Source organism: Microtus oregoni, unplaced genomic scaffold, assembly GCF_018167655.1.
Source record: "Microtus oregoni isolate MIOR12 unplaced genomic scaffold, Mior012 000020F_ref0000438, whole genome shotgun sequence".
In the NCBI taxonomy this organism is placed as follows: Eukaryota; Metazoa; Chordata; class Mammalia; order Rodentia; family Cricetidae; genus Microtus; species Microtus oregoni.
The window spans coordinates 6,778,768-6,797,068 of record NW_024543079.1 but is presented as its reverse complement, the minus strand read 5'-3'; the positions used below and the strand labels follow the sequence as shown (position 1 = coordinate 6,797,068).

Below are 18,301 nucleotides of genomic sequence, written 5' to 3'. Positions count from 1 at the left end.
CAGTGTGCTAATGGCACAAGGAGAGAAAAGTGAATGACACAGAGAACGCAGAAGCAGCCCACGAGCATGTGAAATACTTGATTTATGATAAAGTGATGTGGAGAACTGGAGTGTGTGAGTGCGTGTGTGTGCACGCACGCGTGTACATGTGTTTCAGTCAATACTGTCAGACTAGTTGGGTGTCCAGATCTGTTGGGGGGAGGTGCTGTGGGAAATTCCTTTTTGATAAGACTGAGCCTGGTATTTCTAGAAACAATGACTGAAGTTTATTTAGAAGCTCTTTCCTTTCTGGGTTGTAATTTCCCTCTGTTGTTCTCTAACCTCCACTGAAAGATCAGTTCCCACACTGATCTCGCCATGCCAGGATTTCGGGGTTACAAAGGCTCTTGCTCCTGGCTAGGACCAGCCAAGTCCAAGCAGCCAGTTAGAGCTGTTAGTTCCTAGCTGTCTTCTATGTGGGCAGGAGGCTCAAGCCATTTTCTCCAGTGGTCCTTCCCAGACAGACCTAGAAAGTATTTCAGAATCCAGAATCCCGAAACTGAATGGGGCGGTGAGGGTGGGTAGCAGGTAGTGATGGTGGTGGTGATGGTGGTTAATGAAGTAAAGGAGGAGAAGACGGAGCCTGACAGTTCTTGCAGCTAGCAAGTGTCCGAAGAAGTTTGATGCGTTGACAGAGGGCAAGGGAGGCAGATCCACACCGCTTCTCTGTAGTCCAGAAGGTGTTGGATGACGGCCCACTGTACTAAGCTTTGGAGCCTTTCAGTTCTTACACTAAAAGGGGCGGGGACTTTCCAGTGTCTCTGTCCAAGTGCTTTCAATTCTGGATGTTCTCCGTTACTGATGCTGCAAGTCCCTGCCTCGATTTCCCCCATATATAAAATTAACATTTATGCACTTTGGTTCCCAGCTTCTTTCTGAGTAACTCAGATCAACTCGAGCGGTGTGTGTGTGTGTGTGTGTGTGTGTGTGTGTGTGTGTGTGTGTGTGTGTGTTGGGGGGGGGGCAAAGAGACTAGTCTAAGATTCGTGTGAGTCAAGGGGCGCAGTTCGACAGTTAAGACAGCACCCATCTCCAGATGGGTGTTGCTGCCACCACTTCCTACGGCCCGGCCCGGCATGCCTGGTGCCAACTGACACTGCCCCCATTATTTAGGGTGGGAAATGTCCCATTTCTAAACAGGTGTGGCCTAGGGGCTTTTCTCTTTCCTCTCGCTCTTGGCGACAAAAGGAGGGACAGGAAAGGCTCACTTGGACTGGCAAGTAACACTAGGGGCGGAGGGCTGGGCGGGGACCCGGGCGACTGCTCAACCCAGACGAGGACCAGGGCCCCCTTGCCCTCGGCGGCGCCCGAGGCCCGAACAATAGCGCTTGCGGGCGGGGCGGGGGAGGGCGTGGCTGGAGGGCGTAGCTCCCCTCCGGGCGCCGCCCCCGGCCCGCCCCCCGCGCTTGCACACCGGCTCGCAGAGGGCTCCCACCGCCGCCCGCCCAGGCACTGCCCGCGGGAGCCGCCGCGCCGCCGCCGCGCCCGCCATGGACGTCCGCCTGTATCCCTCGGCGCCCGCGGTCGGTGCGCGGCCCGGGGCCGAGACGGCCGGCCTGGCGCACCTGGACTACTACCACTGCGGCAAGGTAGGCGGCAAGGTAGGCAGGGGCCGAGCGTCCCGGGCTCGAGCGTGGGGCAGGAGTCACCTCGCGGCTGCGGACGCGGCCACTTTGGGGCTCACACGGGGGACACGCACACAACAGCCCCGTCGATGGGCACGTGCCGCTCACACCGCTACCCTCGCGGTCACACACAAGCCCCGAGTTGTGGATCACAGGCAGAAGTCAGCCCGACAGCCACCCGCACGACGACACGGTGACACACTCACCCACACTTCGTATTCATTCACAAGCCGATGCGCAGCGACTCTCTGTCACCCAACCAGGCGGCACCACACACAGCCTTCACCGTCCCACATAAGTCACCGTGCCAGTCATTTATCGTCAACCACACTCAGCCTCTCGCCCACGTACACGGCTACATTAACATACACAAGTCACTTCACCCATCCGCACACACAACGCTGCTGCCCACGTTCCTACCCGCTGTCACATCCAGTGACAACCGGGGACAGCCACACAAAGAAGTAGCTCCGACAGTCCCAGCTCACACTCACAATGACCAACAAGTGCACACGGTCACACTGATCCATCCCCTGGACAAGAAGCCTCAGCTACGAATCGCCCTGACGGCCTCGCAGTCATACCCGGGCACACCCAGAGACAGTCACGGGCTCCAGCACCCTTCACTCCCCACCCCCACCCCTTGGTCGTCCACACTCGCGCGTCGGGGTTTTAACTTGTCGCTGCCGCGCACTAATTGGGCCGTTTACTAATTGGCCGTCACTGCCCCCTTGGCGCCTGGGATTCTATGTTGGTGGCGTCCAATCAAGGCCTGTCCCTTCCCTGAATCGGGGAGCTAGCGTCCCTTCGGTTAGGGCTGCAGTGAGGAAGCACCTCTAGCCGCCCCCACCTCCCATTTTTCCGGGATCTCTGTCCCCAACTTCAGGCAGGTCCCCGTAACGCGGCGCCGTCAGGAGGCTGTGCCTGGATCCTGGGACCTGAGGAGTCGGACCCCAGCTCCTCTTCTAGCCCATCGGGCAGGGTCAGGGGTAGCCACGCTGTCCGAATCTTCTTCCCTCGCAGGGAAGGGAACTTTGAAACTTAGTTGGGAAGCCAGACGGTCGGTGCGTCCCCGGGTCTGTGCGTCGGTCCGGGTCAGGCTGGAGACGAGAGCGGCTTTTCGTCACTCGGAGCCCGGATTGAACAGCGCGCGTGGGTCTCCGGGCGGTCGGGGCGCAGACGCGCGGGCTCTGCGGTGCTGCGTGGTGAGTGCGCGTCGGGTGGCTGGATCCGCGACCCTCTGGGGTCTATCCCCCTTCCCCACAGGCTGTCGGCCCAGCTCCTGGCTGCAGGGGTGCAGCCGGGATACTGCGGGAGCAGAGCGTCCGGCCGATCCAGGGCCTCCGGGGCTGGGCCTCTGCAAGTGCGTCCTCAGGCCCTAAGGGAGCGGTTGCCGCCAGGAGCCCTCTGCAGTTTACCCTGGTCCGGGAGGCGTGAGCCGCGCAGGCTGGGGGCGTCCTGGGGCGGAGGTGGGCGGCACGCATCTCGCCGAGGGGAGAGCAGATTATCTTTTGTGCGCTGATCCGCAAAGTTGGAAGCCTGAGAGGGGGATGGTGCCTTAGAGAGAAGGCGGGTTCCGGAGCCGCCTCCACTGTGGTGGTGGGAAAATAGATTAAAAACAGCAAGTGGAGTTTTACAAGGAGCCAAGGGATGGGGCATTGGGTCATCTTATGCCTCTGGCTTTGTTACGTTTAAAACATCAAATGGGTAAGACAGGGCTCACCCTCTGGTTTAGAGGCCGAGATAGAGACTGGGCATTTGTGCCTTCAAGTCTGGGTACCCAGGCTGAGGAGAAGGTATAGATTAGCTAAAAGAGGTCTTTTGGAGGTGATGTATCTGCAAACCCCATCAGAGTGGGGACAAACTGTCTCTCACTGCCGCCTTTGGGAAACAGGACTCTGCCGAGCCCCCCCCCCATCCTACCCCACCCCTACTCCGCGTATTTTATTCGGAAGCTTTAGAAACCTCTGACTCAGCACCAAGAACCTCCGAGATCGCAACTCGCTGGGGAGGGCGCAGAAGTGGAGGGTGGAGATTTGGGTTTCTATCTGTGCTGTAGGACCCTGACCCATAACTGGAGAAGTTTTGAGCATAGCGGGGTGGGACAAGCCACTAGAATGCTTGAACGGAAGGTGTGACCATGCGCTTAGATGTCGGTGGGGTGATGGAGCACCTGGCTCAGCTCGAGCCAGAGTCCCGTTGGCAGACTCCCCAGCGGGCTGTGGCCTTCCGTGATGGTTCATGGGGTTCACTGTGACTAGGAACTCCATTTTTTTTTCAGACTCCAGAAACTGATGTAGAAAGGTTGTGGAAAAGAAAATGTCCAAGCGTCAAGCTCCCTCACAGAGGCTCACTATCAGAGCTGGAGGGTAAACTGAGACCTAAGGTGTGGTACTAGCCCACTGGGGCGGTGTGTCTGTAAAATGGGTTACAGAGCCAGAACACAGCCCACACACTGGGGGCTCTGTTCCTGCAGCCAAGACAAGAGGCTTGCCTCTCAAGCATTTGCCCAAATGATGTCAGACAACCGTGGGGCAGTTGACCTGGAAGGGCCCTTGGCGACGGTCCCCTTGGCGACCATCCCCTTGGTGACTGTCCCCTTAGCAATCCTCTACACAGAGATTCCTAGCCTCTTTAAATTGAAGTCATGGGCACTAGCTGTTCTTTTGGTGTTTTTTGTTTGAGTAAACACACAATGATAAAAAGCCGCCGTGGCTTCATTTTAGCTTCAGAATACTTGTGTAATTTATTAATCACGGTAACACTAGCATGCATTAGAAAAATTGCTTACCGGATAAAAGGCAAGTATGTTACATTTAAAAATGTAGTATCGATGCTTGGTAAGCACAGCGGCTCCTGGCCTCTGGCATGGAGGATCTGGGATCTCATGAAGGGAACTATTGATCTCCTCTTTGCTTCATAGATGGGGAAACAGAGTCATGGAGCAGTATACCTATGGGTAACTGAGCAGGCAAAAGGCACAGTTGAGGTTGAATCTACATTTCTGTTTCTCAAGTCACGGCAGGACAGTAGTCTGGCCTCTTTGTGAGTCTCTGTTGCGGTTTGGGGGCTGGGGACCTATGATTTCCAGCCACTGAGATTTGAATTATCCCTTCCATTCAGATTTTGGAAGGCACTTTACCAGGTTGGTAGCTCCCAACTCAGCTAAGGCAGACTGATGCCAGTTAGCCACTAACAGGGTGAACCTGGCTTCATAGCTCCATGTGTGGTTTTGTGAACTAGAGAAAATGATGTACAGCTTTTTAAAAGCAATTTTAAAATACATGTATTTATGCGGGCATGTGGGCATGCATGGAAGTCCGAGGACAACTTGAGGCTCTCTCCTTCCACTGTGTATGTCCTAGAAGTCAGAGTTAGGCTGCTAGGTTTAGCAACAGGTGCCTTTACCTACCAAGCCACCTCTAGGGTCTCTAGTTCCTTGTTGTTACTGAGTATGACTAAGTTTAATAAAATGTAAGTGAGCTTTGGCAGATATAAACACCCATGGACCCACTAATCCAGTCTAGGTAGAGAATTATTTCCATTACCCTAGAAAGCCCCGTTGTGCCCTTCCCTGTCAGCACCCATCCACTGTCCCAGTGACGGTTTCTATCCTGATTTCTATCTCCACAGTTTGTTTCAGATCAATTTAGGACTATTAACTCCAGTTAAGCCCTAGAATTTCATATGCAACATAGGCGTTTTGAGTATGGCCTCTTTTTTTTTTTTTTTTTTTTTTTTTAGCTCGGTCTGTCTTTCAGATTCTTTTGGTGTGTGTGTGTGTGTGTGTGTGTGTGTGTGTGTGTGTGTGGTTTGTTCCTCTTTGTTGCTGAGTGACATTGCTTCATGTAGATACAGCACTCTTGGTACTTCATTTGGGTTTGTTTCCAGTCTGGGAAATTGTAAATAAAGCCTGCCACGAGTGCTCTTCTGCAAGTCTTTGTGGAAAGAGCAAATTATTTAATATTGCTGGGCCTGGGTATCCTCTTTCAATTTTTTTCTTTAAGCTTTGTTTATTTTTGTTTTATGGGTACGGTTATTTTGTCTATCTGTCTGTATATGCAGAATGATGGGAATGCAATGCCTCTGGAGGCCAGAAGAGGGCCTCAGATCCCCTGAACTGGTGTTACAGATGGTTGTGAGCCACCATGTGGGGCGTGGAAATCAAACCTGGGTGGTGTGGGATTCCCCTCTGTATGCTATGAATATGTTTTATTACCATTGGTTAATAAAGAAGCTGCTTTGGACCTATGGCAGCGTAGAACATAGCAAGACAGGAATTCCAAGCAGAGGTAGAGGAGGAAAGAAGGCAGAGTAAGGGACACCCTTTGTAGCTGCTGAAGGAGAAAGATGCCTGCCCACCAGAACCTTACTGGTAAACCACAAGCCTTGTGATAAAATATAAAATAATAGAAATGGATTAATTTAAGATATAAGAGTAAGTTAATAAGAAGCCCAAGCTAATATGCCAAGCAATGTTGCAATTAATATAGATTCTGTGTGATTATTTCCAGTCTGGGAGGCCAGGAACGAACAAGCAGTCTCCGCCAACACCTGGGTCCTTTAGAAGAGCAGTGGCAGCTCCAGCCCCACCTTCTGGAGGACGTTGCCTACTTCTGAGACTCAGGACGCAGGAGTGAGAGGTGTGGGCTAGGATAGTGCTTGGCACAGACCAGCTGTTGATTAGTTGATGGTGATATCAACCACCTGCCACCTACTCCAGTAAGAGGTTTTAACCTCTCTGCTCTGGGCATCCTTTATCCCTGTTTGATACCCCTTAAAGGCTAACCTGGGTGCCACTGTCCTGGAGCACTATGTGGCCAGCCACTTGCTCTCTTCCTCCAGTCTCTCCCAGTGACTACTGAGTGGGATGTGGCATGTTCGATCATCTGTTATTTAATCAACAAATATTTATTGATCACTGCTTTGTGTTAGAACTTTGCTAGGTAACCAATGCTATGGCAATGAACAAAGCAAACCCGAATTGTTGCTCTCAAAGCTTATCTATCTGTCTGTGGATGAAATATATAGTAATATGATTAATAGGTCTCTGGGTATGAAGTAAGCAAGAGGGTTAAAGTGAGCCATGGCATAGGGTGGTGTGTGGCTTTGCAAGGGTGTGTGTATTTGTGTGACTGTGTGTATGTGTGTGCCCTGATGCACACACATGTGGAGGCAGAGGTTGACACTGGGTGTTGTCATAGTTAGAGTTAGTTTTTATCAATGCTACACACACTTAGACCTGAGAAGAAGGACTCTCAGTTGAGGCATTGATTCTATAAGACTTGCCTGTGAGCGTGTCTGCTGGGCACTTTCTTGATTGCCAATTGACTTGGGAGGGTCCAGCCCACCGTGGGCAGTGCCATCCCCTAGCTGATGGGTCTGGGTTGTATATGAAACAAGCTGAGCAAGCCAGCAGGGAGAGAGTCCGTAAGCAGCATTCCTCCATGGTTACTGCCTCAGTTTCTGACTCCAGATTTCTTCCCTCAGTGATGGACTGTAATCTGTAAGCTAAATAAACCCTTCCTCATGTTGGTTTGGTCATGGTGTTTTACCATAGCAACAGAAAGCAAATCAGGACAGACGTCTTCCTTTATATACATTTTAAGATCAGTTTCTCACTGAACTCAACATTCTGGCTAGAGCCCTCTAGGGTCTACCTGCCTCCACCCCACCAGCGTGGGACTATAAATGTGTACCTCCATGCCTGGATTTCACTGGGTTCCGGGGATCCAAATGCCACTCGTCGTGCTTACGCGGCAAGCTCTTTCCCCACTGAGCCATCACCCCAGCCCCCATTCTGTGGTCTTAAGGTGGGAGGTTGCTGGCAGGCTCTTGAAATTTTAAAAATTTATGTTTATAATGAGAGTTACTTGGTAATTTTTTTCAGAGCTTCATTTATTTTTATTTATGACTGTATGTATGTTTGTGTGTGTGTGTGTGTGTGTGTGTGTGTGTGTACACATGTGTACAGATGCCTGTGGGAGCCATAAGAGGGCATTGGATCTTCTGGAGCTATAGTTGCAGGCAGTCGTGAGCCTGTGGATGATGGAGAGTGAATTCTGGCTCTCTGCAGGAGCAGTTGGAGAGCCCAACCGCAGAGACAGACTCCCACCTCTGATTGGTAAGTTTGAAACAGCAGATTCCTGGACCACACTCCCAGGGATTTCCATTCATTTGGTCCTGGGGGATGGACCCTTGGAATTTGCACATCTATGAGGCCCCATGTGAGGCTGCAGCTGGTCACACGCTACAGGTCACAGTCTGCTACAGGTCACAGTCTGCATAGTGGTGGCTTGGTTGTTTGTGTACAGTTTTGTGTAGGTTCCTGGCAAACAGGAACCATGCCCAGCACTTGGCACAGTGCCTTCTTATAATGGTTCAGTAAGTAAGTGGTGGTGGGTGACTTATTTTGCTTTCCACCCACACAGTTCTGGGCCCAGGATCGGGTAAGGATGGGGAGTGGGAAAGCATGGATACTGAATGACTGGAGGCTTCGTTTGGCAAAATCCATGAAGTGGAGGTTGCTCTTACTGCCTAGCCTGTACTTGGGGGATCTGAGGACTTTACAGCATCTGTGGGGGCGAGATTGGCACGGTTTCCTTCTGCAGGGGGCAGGGATGGTCCTGTGGGAGGAGCCATGGCCTGGCTGGAATTAAGGGGCTCTGCCAGGAGGCCAGCATCTCTGCAGGAAACTCTTTATGTCCCATCTTGTAGAGGGTCCTCCCAGGATTGTGCTTTTATATATCCGAAACAGCAGGCCAGGCCTACCGGGCTCACTCCAGTCTCCTGAGAGACTTTGAACATGTCATGAGCTTTCCCCAGGTTTCTGCTTCCCTGTGTACAAAGGAGAATCGAATCAGTGACCATCACTCTTTCAGAATAGAGTGGTATGGAGATATAATGAAATGAGCAGTTGGGTATCTTTTATAATTGTGGTGCATGGAGTGATCCTCCACCAGGGGGCAGTGGTGATGCTTTTTGAAGACCGTGTAAGCCTGCTTTTCATTACTATAACAAAATACCTGAGGCAGCCTAACTTTATAAAAGAGAGGTTATCTTGGATTTCAGACTAGCCTCAGCTACATAAGGGAACTGTCTCAACAATAAAAAAAATAAAATAAACAAACTTGGAGGTAAAAGATTAAAAAAAAGGTAATTTAGCATATATATATGTTGGAGGCTGAGAGTCCAGAAAACATAGCTTGGGCCTCCTGAATGCTGCCTCTTGACTGCCTCACCTTGTGGCAAAGACACTAATGGAAGGAGCAGGTGTGGGAGCAAGTGATCGATTCTATTTCAAACCAGGACCACAGAGCTGGCAGAGGAGGATGGCTTGCTGCCATGAAAACATCCCTCCCCTCGAACCTGAGGGTCCTGGAGCCCAGCCTCTTGACTACAGTGAGCAACTCCCATTGGGCCTTTTGAGCGGATCTTGAGATGTCCTTGTGGTAAGGGAGGACTCTTGTGTTCCCAGAGCGGGCCTGGTAGATAAGGGTTCAGTAGACATTTGCTCGGGGCATGAGGGAACGACTGAGTGTAGGGCTGCCCGGTTGCCTCTATGCTAGAGGAACTCAGTCTCTGGTTGCCCCAGAATCTGAAGACTGTGGGAAGCCTGCAGTCTAGAGCAGAGCAGGGTCCAAGTGATTTTGAGTGATGGGGTTCAGAACTGTCCCATGAGGCAGCCCAGAGGATGGTGCCTAGTGAGTGCAGCAGCCGGCCGTGATGGAGCACTTGGGTCTGGGGCACACTGCACAGGTTCCCCAGATCCTCCGCCGTGTGGCTGCCTGTCGTTCCTTTGGGTCATCTCTTTTGCTTCCTTGGTTTCTTAGAGTCCCAAGATTGCTGTCCAGTGTGGGATGGCTGTGGAACGCAGCAGACCTGGAATTACATGCTGCCTCAAATGTCAGGAACACAGAGAAGTTATTCGGGGGTCCAGTCTCTTCTCTGTCAAATGGCAAATCAGCAGCTCGTGTCTGAGGGTTGGAGATCACAGTCCTCATGGCAGCTAGACACACTTTCATTTTCATCCCCTCGAAACAGAGCACCAGAGTTCGGCCATTGAGGGTCCGCTCTTGTCTCTATGAAGGGTGGGGCCTGGCTTTCCTCCCAGCATCCATTCCCTTCTTTAGGTGGCAGGGAAAACAAGCGGGGTGATTAGTGTATCCATGGCTTGGGCTGGTGACCTTGGGCATACAAGGGCTGTGATAGGAGGTATTCAACTCCAAGATGTCTCACCTTGAAACAGACACTAGTGTCACCCACCCTGGGCTGCAGCGTCAGCTCTGGGGTCACACGCTGCTTTACCAGGAACTGTTCTCCAGCAGGAACAGCTATAGCTCCAGAGGTGAGTGGTTGTCGTCATTCATATCTCTGACCAACTTCTTCCTCTGTCCAAGCATGTGTCCCTCTCCTTCTGGGTGTCCACTATGTCCCCAATCTTCCCTCAGACATAAACCATCCCTGGGCAGCTCTCCAGGTCTGATTATGTTTTCATGAAGCCCAGGTAAACCCAAGGTGAAGGGAACCCCCTCAGAACCTACAGGAGATTTGAAGAGGCCACCTGACTGTCCAGGTCCACGCTACATACCCAAGTGCTACAAGACATCCCCGTGTTCAAAGCAGAAAGATGCTTCCCTCCCCAGGCTCTAGGCTAAGACTGAGTGGTCCAGTTCCCTGAACAGCGGGATTGGCGCCACCCTCTTGACAGCAGTGCTAGCTTCCTGGTTGGCTTTTAGGTTTCCTAACTCCAGTGGCCTGGTGCCCTCCAGCCATTGGGCCAGCATTCAAGAAGTTGAGCGCTCCCGGCAAAGGAGGGGAGCCACACACAGGCCGTTGAACTTTCCCTTCAGCAGAAGACCAAGAAACTATCATGGAGACTGGTCTGAATTTGCAAAACGGAGCCTCTGTCCCTCTACACTCCCCAGCCCCTGCTCCCTCCCGCTCCAAACCAAGCAGGCTGAAGTGTAGCCTGTGGGCTTCCTTGCCCCATTGCAGGCAGGCCTCACCACCGGGTGGACAGATCTCCCAAGGTGTTTTCCCTCTGCATGGGACACCCTCCCATGACTGTCATGTCTCCACACAACCCCACTCCCATTTGAGAGCAGCTATGTGACATCTTCCCAAGGGTCAAGTGCTGCCACTGCCCCTGGTGATTTTTTGTGTGCTTGTTGGTTTACAGTTTGACTCAGTAGATCACAGATCCATACGGTCTTTCATCTGGTAAATACAAACCTTCTCATTGAGTGGCTGAGAATTCAGGATTCAGGATTGAAAATTCAGTCCAATCCTGAATTCTCAGCACCAAGCACACAGTAGGCCCTCTAGAAAAGTTCACCATGTCGCTGAGAAAGCCAGCAATCCAGCAGCAACATGCACCGTAAAGCCCTGATCTTCCAGCTCGCTCCAGAAGGCACCAGAAATCCCAATTGCACCGTAGCAAGTTTTAAGCATCAAAGTAATTGATCAAAATTTATCACCCTGTGTTACACAACATCTTCTCTCTAAGATATAAAATTACCATTTACCATGACTCATTAAGTTAATAATTACCGACCATATGTTTTTATTGCTTCTCCCAAGCTGAGGTGATAAATCACCCTGTAGGTTTGGGTCTGTGTAAATACAGTGACTGCCAACTGTGCAGATACGGCATTTACCGACAGGAACACTCGGGGCTGAAGTACTGGGTTGAAAACCTAGCCCCGCAATCCTGCCAGCCCCTGCTATGTGTTTGAGTTCCCAGGTTGGGGCTTCTCTACCAGGGCACAGTTTTAGAATATTTCTGGTTGTCATAGCTCATGGGAAAGGGGTTCTTCTGCCATCTAGTCGGTGGGGGTCAGGGATGCTACAGAGAGAATTATAATGCACGGGAAAGGCTCTGTCGTGGTGTATGATGAGGGCCAAGGTACCGGCTGTGCTGGGGTAAGGAAGCGATGTTCTGGGCCAGCAGTGATTTCCACCATTTATGTTATTTTCATCTGTGGTGACATCTACCACGTATGTTATTTTCATCTGAGTTCACAGCAAAAATATAAGGTATGGTTGGTCTTTAGCTGTAGGCTGGGGCCAAGCCAGTGTTCAAAGGCTTTGAACTAATGCATGGATCTCTTCATTTGCCCAGTTCCCATCCTCAGCTGTCTCTCTTGGAACTTTACAGAGTTGGATTAGGAGCATTTTACCAGGGACTGTGGGTTGGGGTGCACATTCCTTAGGGCTCCCAGGTTAACGTCTTTATATCCAGTGGCATCTCAGTGTTTCCGATAGCTGTCGTCTTCCTGCTGCCCTCTGGGCTCTAATGGACCAATTGGATTCTCCAATATACAGATCTGTATCTGAATTGTGACCATATATGCGTTATGAGGGCATATATATTTACCTCTACTTTATCTATGATAGATTAAGGTAGGTAGGTTTTTATTTTTGTCATTCTGTTGGGATAATAAGCAAGGGGAGAAGGTGAAAGTATGTTTAGCAGCTGCCTAAAGTACCTGGTTCCTGCTTAGTGAGTTTGTTTGAAATTTTGTGGTATTTTTTTTGGTGGGGAAAAGTAAGGTATAAATAAGCACAAATCATTTACTGACCCGTTACCACTTGTAGGCGGGGAAACTGATTCAAATAGCTGTAGTACTGCAGGTGGCAGAGGAACCGGCCTTGTCTTTCTCTGTGGGTGGCCTCCACATGAAGCTCCCTCCTGAGAGGCGTGTGTGTGTGTATTCGTGTGTGTAGGTATTGTGCGTGCAAGTGTGCGTGCAGCCACACTATGTGCGTGTATCCGTGTGTGCATGTGCAGAGGCCTGTGTGCTGTTTGCTTCTTGCTTTTCCCGTTGTAGAACTTTCTCTTCTAGGGGTCTGGCAGCTCCAGCCGGGCCCCTTGCCTTCGGTCTCAACTTCAGGCCTCATTTGTCAAAAGGTGGCTTTCACATTAGAACTAATTAAAAGCGTGCTTATCTCGAAGCTGGGCCTCATTTTCAGAATGATTCAGAAACCTGTTAGAAATGATTCTGACTCCAGAGTTAACCCCAGGTCAATCTCATGCATAAATTTTGTTGTTGTGCTGTGTAGTGTTTCGGATGGACCTGGCTTCTCGAGAGAGGGAGGTAGGCCCTGGGCTTCGGGGCTTGCTTGTTCATCCTGCAAACTTTTGATGACAGCCCCATGGGTGATTCCTGGAGCCCCATGCTTCCTCTGTTCTCTGTGCCCACTTGACAGCTCAGTTAACTTTGCAAAGCCAGGTGGCGGAGCACATGTGACCGTGAGACGGATGAAGTTCCTGGGTTCATCTTCTGGGTCTGAGGCTGATGCTCTGTGACCTTGAACCTATTTCTCAGTCTCCTGATTCCCATTTTCTTAGTACTGTACTCTCACCTCATGTTGGTGTTGAGATCTCTGGGAGATCAGAGCGGTTGTTTTCTAGCTCATTCTTTGCTACTTGGGGCTGCTCAGGTCACGTGCCCCTCGGGAGAGCAGCAGCGAGTATTGCCTCCAGCCAGGAGTTTACATTTTCAGGAGAGAATGCGAGAAGCTTTTCACTGCAGTGCCCCCAGGAAGCCTCAATCACACACTCAGACCTAACTCCCAAGACTAACCCTGATGAGGCATCTGGGCATCTGGCACTAGTGTCTTGGAAGCACTTATAATGGGAGCCACAGCTTGCTCTTTTCCACAGGAGATATTCTGTCCTGAAGGGGTCCCAGAGATAGTGGGATCAGAATATCTTCTCCTTTGTCACCTCCCTCTGGATGTTAGTCCAGGCAGTACAGCGGGATGAGTACATCGTGGCAGGTGTTTTGGGAGCCACCTTGCCCTCAAATCCTGTCCTTCACAGCGGCTACATGTCCCCTTAGTTGCCAGGGTCCCCCTAAGGGGCACTGCAGTACAATTGTCACTGTGCTCAGGAAACCCCGCAGTATGGCTACTTTATCAGATAGTTGTCTTCTGTAGATGGCGTCTCCCTTTCTGGGTGCACGTCAGCACACTGTGAGCACACTGACCAAGGAGCATCTGCTTCCAGTGGGTTCACAGCCAATTCACAGCATAGGATTTTCTTGGCAGAGAGAGATGTGGGGTGGTTGATCTTAAACTGTATTTGCTGTTTCATTTATTCAAAGGTGGTGCACATACACGCATCCACACACTCAAAAGCACGCGTGTGTGCACAGGTATGCATATGGATGCAGTTTACAGGCACATGTGGGTGTGAGGAAGTCTTTCACTGAACCTGGGTCTAGACTAGCTGTTCAAAAAGTCTCGGGAATGCCCCCTCTTCTCCTCCTCCCCAGTGCTGGGATTCCAGGCAAACCTGGCTCTTCACATGGGTGCTGGGGATCAAACTCAGGTCCCTATGCTTACATAGCAGGTGCTTTAACTGCTGAATCTCAGTCTGCTTTGGAGGAATAAATTGAAGTCCACAGGATGCTTTATACTGCATGTGCATAGCACATTTTCTGGTTGAGTTCTATGAGACATACACACACACACATAGGAGTATACCACATGCACGAATAACATATACATGAAAACCCAACATACATGGATATATACATGAACACATACCACACACATACATACATATATACATATACACATGCACATACATTGTCCAAGGCTTTATCGTACTCACCTGGAGTCCTACTTGGATGCAACACTTTATATGAGTCAGTGTACTTACCTTTTCCTCACCCATTCATCCCACCATCCAAAATCCATATCCAGGTCACTATGTCCACGGCTTTGTGGCAGGTGCCAGGTATAGATGGGTGAGTCATATATGGCCCCTACCCTGTAGGAGCTTCTGTCTTATTAGATATGTGACAAGGGTGATTTCAAATGTGCATAGTAGGCATTAGGTATTATAACTCAGGAAACCACAGATCATCAGCCAGGCCAGAGGCAGACGGTGAGAAGGATGCATGTCTGCTCTTGCTGGTGATTGGAGCCTGGGTGGCAGTCACTCAGGTAGAAGGAACAGTGGATGTAGAGGCACAGAGGTGATGAATGGGTCAGGGGTGAGGATAGAGAGGGGAGCATTTGGAAAGCTATCCATTATTTCCAGGCCTCAGTTTCCCCATCTCCAAAACGGAAGCAGCAGTGTTTGCCTCTTTATGAAATCCAGTAAGGTATGATCTCATGTTTAAGCACCTGGCAGCATTAACTCAAGTTCCGTTTTCAAACTGCACATGCCCAAGTGCCGGGCTTTGATTTTAAACAAGATAAGAACCAAATAATAGAGTATCAGCAATGTTGTCACACTTCCGAGGGTCATTTTTCTGTCCTTTCAGATGGAGCCCTATGCAGTGACAAAAGACCCTGGGTCCTGTCTTCCAGGACCAGGGTGGTTATCCTGGAATTGGCTATGTAGACCAGGCTGATCTTGAACTCTCAGAGGTCTGTCTGTTTTGGTGTTAACAATAAGTCAGCACTTACGGGTCCAGGCGTCCCCAGGACAGTTTTCTCTCTGGTGCCCTGTTTGGTGTTGCTGTCCTGTTTATCTGAAAGGCAACCACCTCCTGCATGACAGCCCAAGACCTTCAGCTCTCAAAGCAGTTCAGAGACAGTTTCTGTCCGGTGACTGAGTGTTGCATGCTGGGAGGGCTATGGAGCCTTTGCGGAGATCTTCCCGTGACAGAATCAGGTCCATCTACTCTGCGTGCAGAAGTGAGTTATGGCTCAGAGCTGCACAGCCCTAAACTGTGTCCTCTTAGAGCTCTGTTTGAACCTCCCCGTGCAGCATCCTCGCAGGGGGTCTAGACACTTCCTGCTTTTCAAAACTCACCTCTGCTACTTTGGGTTGAGCCCCAGGCTCCAAGCTCCCTTCTGGAAACACAGTCAGCTCTGCTACCGCCTTCCTATTATCCCTGCTGCCTGCCCTGTGGCCGTTCTCATGCCACTGTGCCGTCTGACCTTGCCTGGAATGTCCCACCCTGCATCCTCACACGGAGACTGGCACAGTCCCACCCTTCAGGCTCAGCTTTAGCCTCTTGTCGCACTCTGCTTCCTGACATGGTTGCCCTCTTCTCCGTCCATGTAGTACATTCCTTTGGGGGCATCTGTCTGTGGAATTGCTTGACTGTTTCGCCTCTGGAGAGTGGATTGTGAGAACCAGGGATTTGCCTCATGAGCAGAGTAACATCTAGCACCTGCCGTGTTGTTTGCTACGTAATAAGTGCTCAGTGATAAGCCGTGAAAGGAAGAAAGGAGGAAAGAGGCGGATGTTTTCTAGAAATGCCCCGATAATGCATCCAGGCTGTGTTTCCAAGAATCTTACTTACCCTCTCTGGGCCTCCCCTACCTCCTTGCCAGGAGAAGCTAAGCCTGGGACTCTCATGTATCTACAATACTAATCTCTTGGTGGCATCCCACCATGGCTAGCTGAGCCAGGGAGGAAAGTGGGAATGCCAGTCTGATGGGTCTAAGGTGGAAATCCTTGGCCTCTGGCTTTGAATTCATGTCTGACCTCTAAGGCAAGGGCCATCAGATCAGACCCACATCCCTGCCAAGGTGACCTTGGCTTTTCCAGGAGGGATACACACCTCCCTGTTGCTTGGACTGGAGGATCTAGGGCACAGTCAGCCTGGCCTTTGGAGATAAGGGGACTTCTCTCTGGTGTGGGAACGTTACTGTTGAGCAAGCAAACTTGTGAGTAGTCTGTCTTGAAAAGATGGTTCCCCTTCTCTTTACTAAGCTGGGAGTCATGGATGTGATATTTTCTACCCAGAATCACTGTTTCTGGCCCACTGCGGATTCCAGAACTCTGCTCCTGTTGGCCCTTTGCCTTTTTAGTATTCAGTGCCCCAGCCCAGTCGGTCAGAGATGCCCCATTCTTTTTTTTTTTTTAATATTTATTTATTTATTTATTATGTATACAATATTCTGTGTGTATGCCTGCAGGCCAGAAGAGGTCACCAGACCCCATTACAGATGGTTGTGAGCCACCATGTGGTCGCTGGGAATTGAACTCAGGACCTTTGGAAGAGCAGGCAATGCTCTTAACCTCTGAGCCATCTCTCCAGCCCAAGATGCCCCATTCTTGTTTTGTTTTGTTTTCTCCTGGAAACAATGTGTCATTTAGCTTGTCATTGCGTCTGTAGGCCCCATTCCTCCCTTCTTACCCTTCTAGATTCACTGCTTCATGGAGGTCTCTGGGGAACTGTGTCAGTTAGTAGAGCATGTAGCATGCGCAAAGCCTTAGGTTCCGTCCCCAGTGCCCTATGAACCAGGTAGGGCGGCACATCCTTATAGTTCCAGCACTTGGGATGTGGAAGGAGGCAGAAGGGTCAGAAGTTCATGGTCATCCTTGGCTAAACAGTGAGTTTGATGCCAGCCTGCACTATGTGAGACTGCGTCTTTAAAAAAAAAAATAGAATAGTGTATGGTATATCTATGACTCCTGATTTCTGTTGGCATGTTTTTCTCTGTGTATGATGTGTATGCGTGTATGCATGTGGGTATGTAGATTGTTGCTCCTCACCTGCCACTTTGATACAGATCTTTTTGTTGCTTGCTACTGCTGGCCCACAAGCTTCCTGGGAATTGTCCTATCTGTCCCCCACCTCATACTTTAGGAACACAGGGGTTATAGACACACTCTACTGTGTCCAATTTCACATGGGTTCTGGGGACTCAAACTCGGGTCTTCTGACTTGCTCAGCCATCTCCCCAGCCCCTGGCATTCTATTTCCAAAAGGGTTGACTACATTCGCCTGCAGCAGGAGGAGGTGCCCATTTTCTTGTGCCCTCTACACACAGCTCATTATCTTTGGACAAACCTTCAATCGCGCAGACACCTCTTGCCCAGGCTGCCTACCATGCAGACCCCAGGCCTTTGTGATGTGGAATTATACGCCCGTCAGTGCAGATTTCCGCAAAGAGCTGTGTTTGCCATTGTGGTCTGATCTGTTGTTTTTTTAAATGCCTGGGGTAATATCCTCAATCAGAGGGCAAACAGAGGCAGGGAAAATCGGTAATAAAAAATGAATTAGGGTGATTAGCAAAGGTGAGGGCTTCCCTCCTCGGGCGACAGGCAGAGTTGACAGAGCTTTGCGGGGTGGCTCCTGTCCAAACACGCAGCTGGATTACTGCAACCTCCAGGCTGGCCCTGGGGTCTGTTCGGCACATAGGAGTCTGGTATTGCTTTTAGTTTTGTAAAGGTCATGGGTACCCCTCGGACGGGGATCAACCCCTGGTGGGTTGGATCAGGGTCTCCAAAGAGGGGTTACTTTCGAGGGGAAAGGAACTCCCCCCATTTCCATCTCTAACCGAGATGAGGACTTCTTCCTTGGAGCAAAGACTCCTGTGGGCCTGCTCTCTGAAAGAAGGAAGCAAAGGCTTTAATTGACTAATGCAAACATCTTGGCTGCGCAGCACAGTGTCCCCACACGGGGCTTTGGTGGGCCTGTCTAGAAGGTTGGACCGTGCCTCGAGGGTGGGGGATGGGATTATGCATAGCATTTAGAAGGCACCGGGACTAGCTGTGCTGGTTCCTCCTGGGGCTGAAAAGAAGCAGAATTCTGGGGAGTGAGGAAGGTGTGTGGGAAGAACATGACACTTCCACCTGGGCAGTGTCGGGATTTTCATCCACACAGGTAAAAGGAGACGTGTACACCGCACAGTAGCAGGCTTGGCTAATACTTACGTCA

At 50.6% G+C, this 18,301-nt stretch overlaps 1 protein-coding gene across 5 annotated transcripts in view; it reads left to right on the top strand.

Moving 5' to 3' along the window:
- Positions 1 to 1,218: 1,218 nt before the first annotated feature.
- Tox2 (TOX high mobility group box family member 2) overlaps positions 1,219 to 18,301 on the top strand; it is a 117,211-nt gene continuing 100,128 nt past the window's right edge. Inside the window, exon 1 of one of the 5 annotated variants that reach the window (XM_041670053.1) lies at positions 1,219 to 1,640. In XM_041670053.1, the coding sequence (XP_041525987.1) occupies positions 1,530 to 1,640 (111 nt within the window). In that variant the 5' untranslated portion in view covers positions 1,219 to 1,529. Of the gene's footprint in view, positions 1,641 to 2,784; positions 2,870 to 2,902; positions 3,028 to 18,301 lie in introns of those variants that run through there. The other 4 variants (XM_041670054.1, XM_041670057.1, XM_041670058.1 and 1 more) reach the window with 4 other exon arrangements.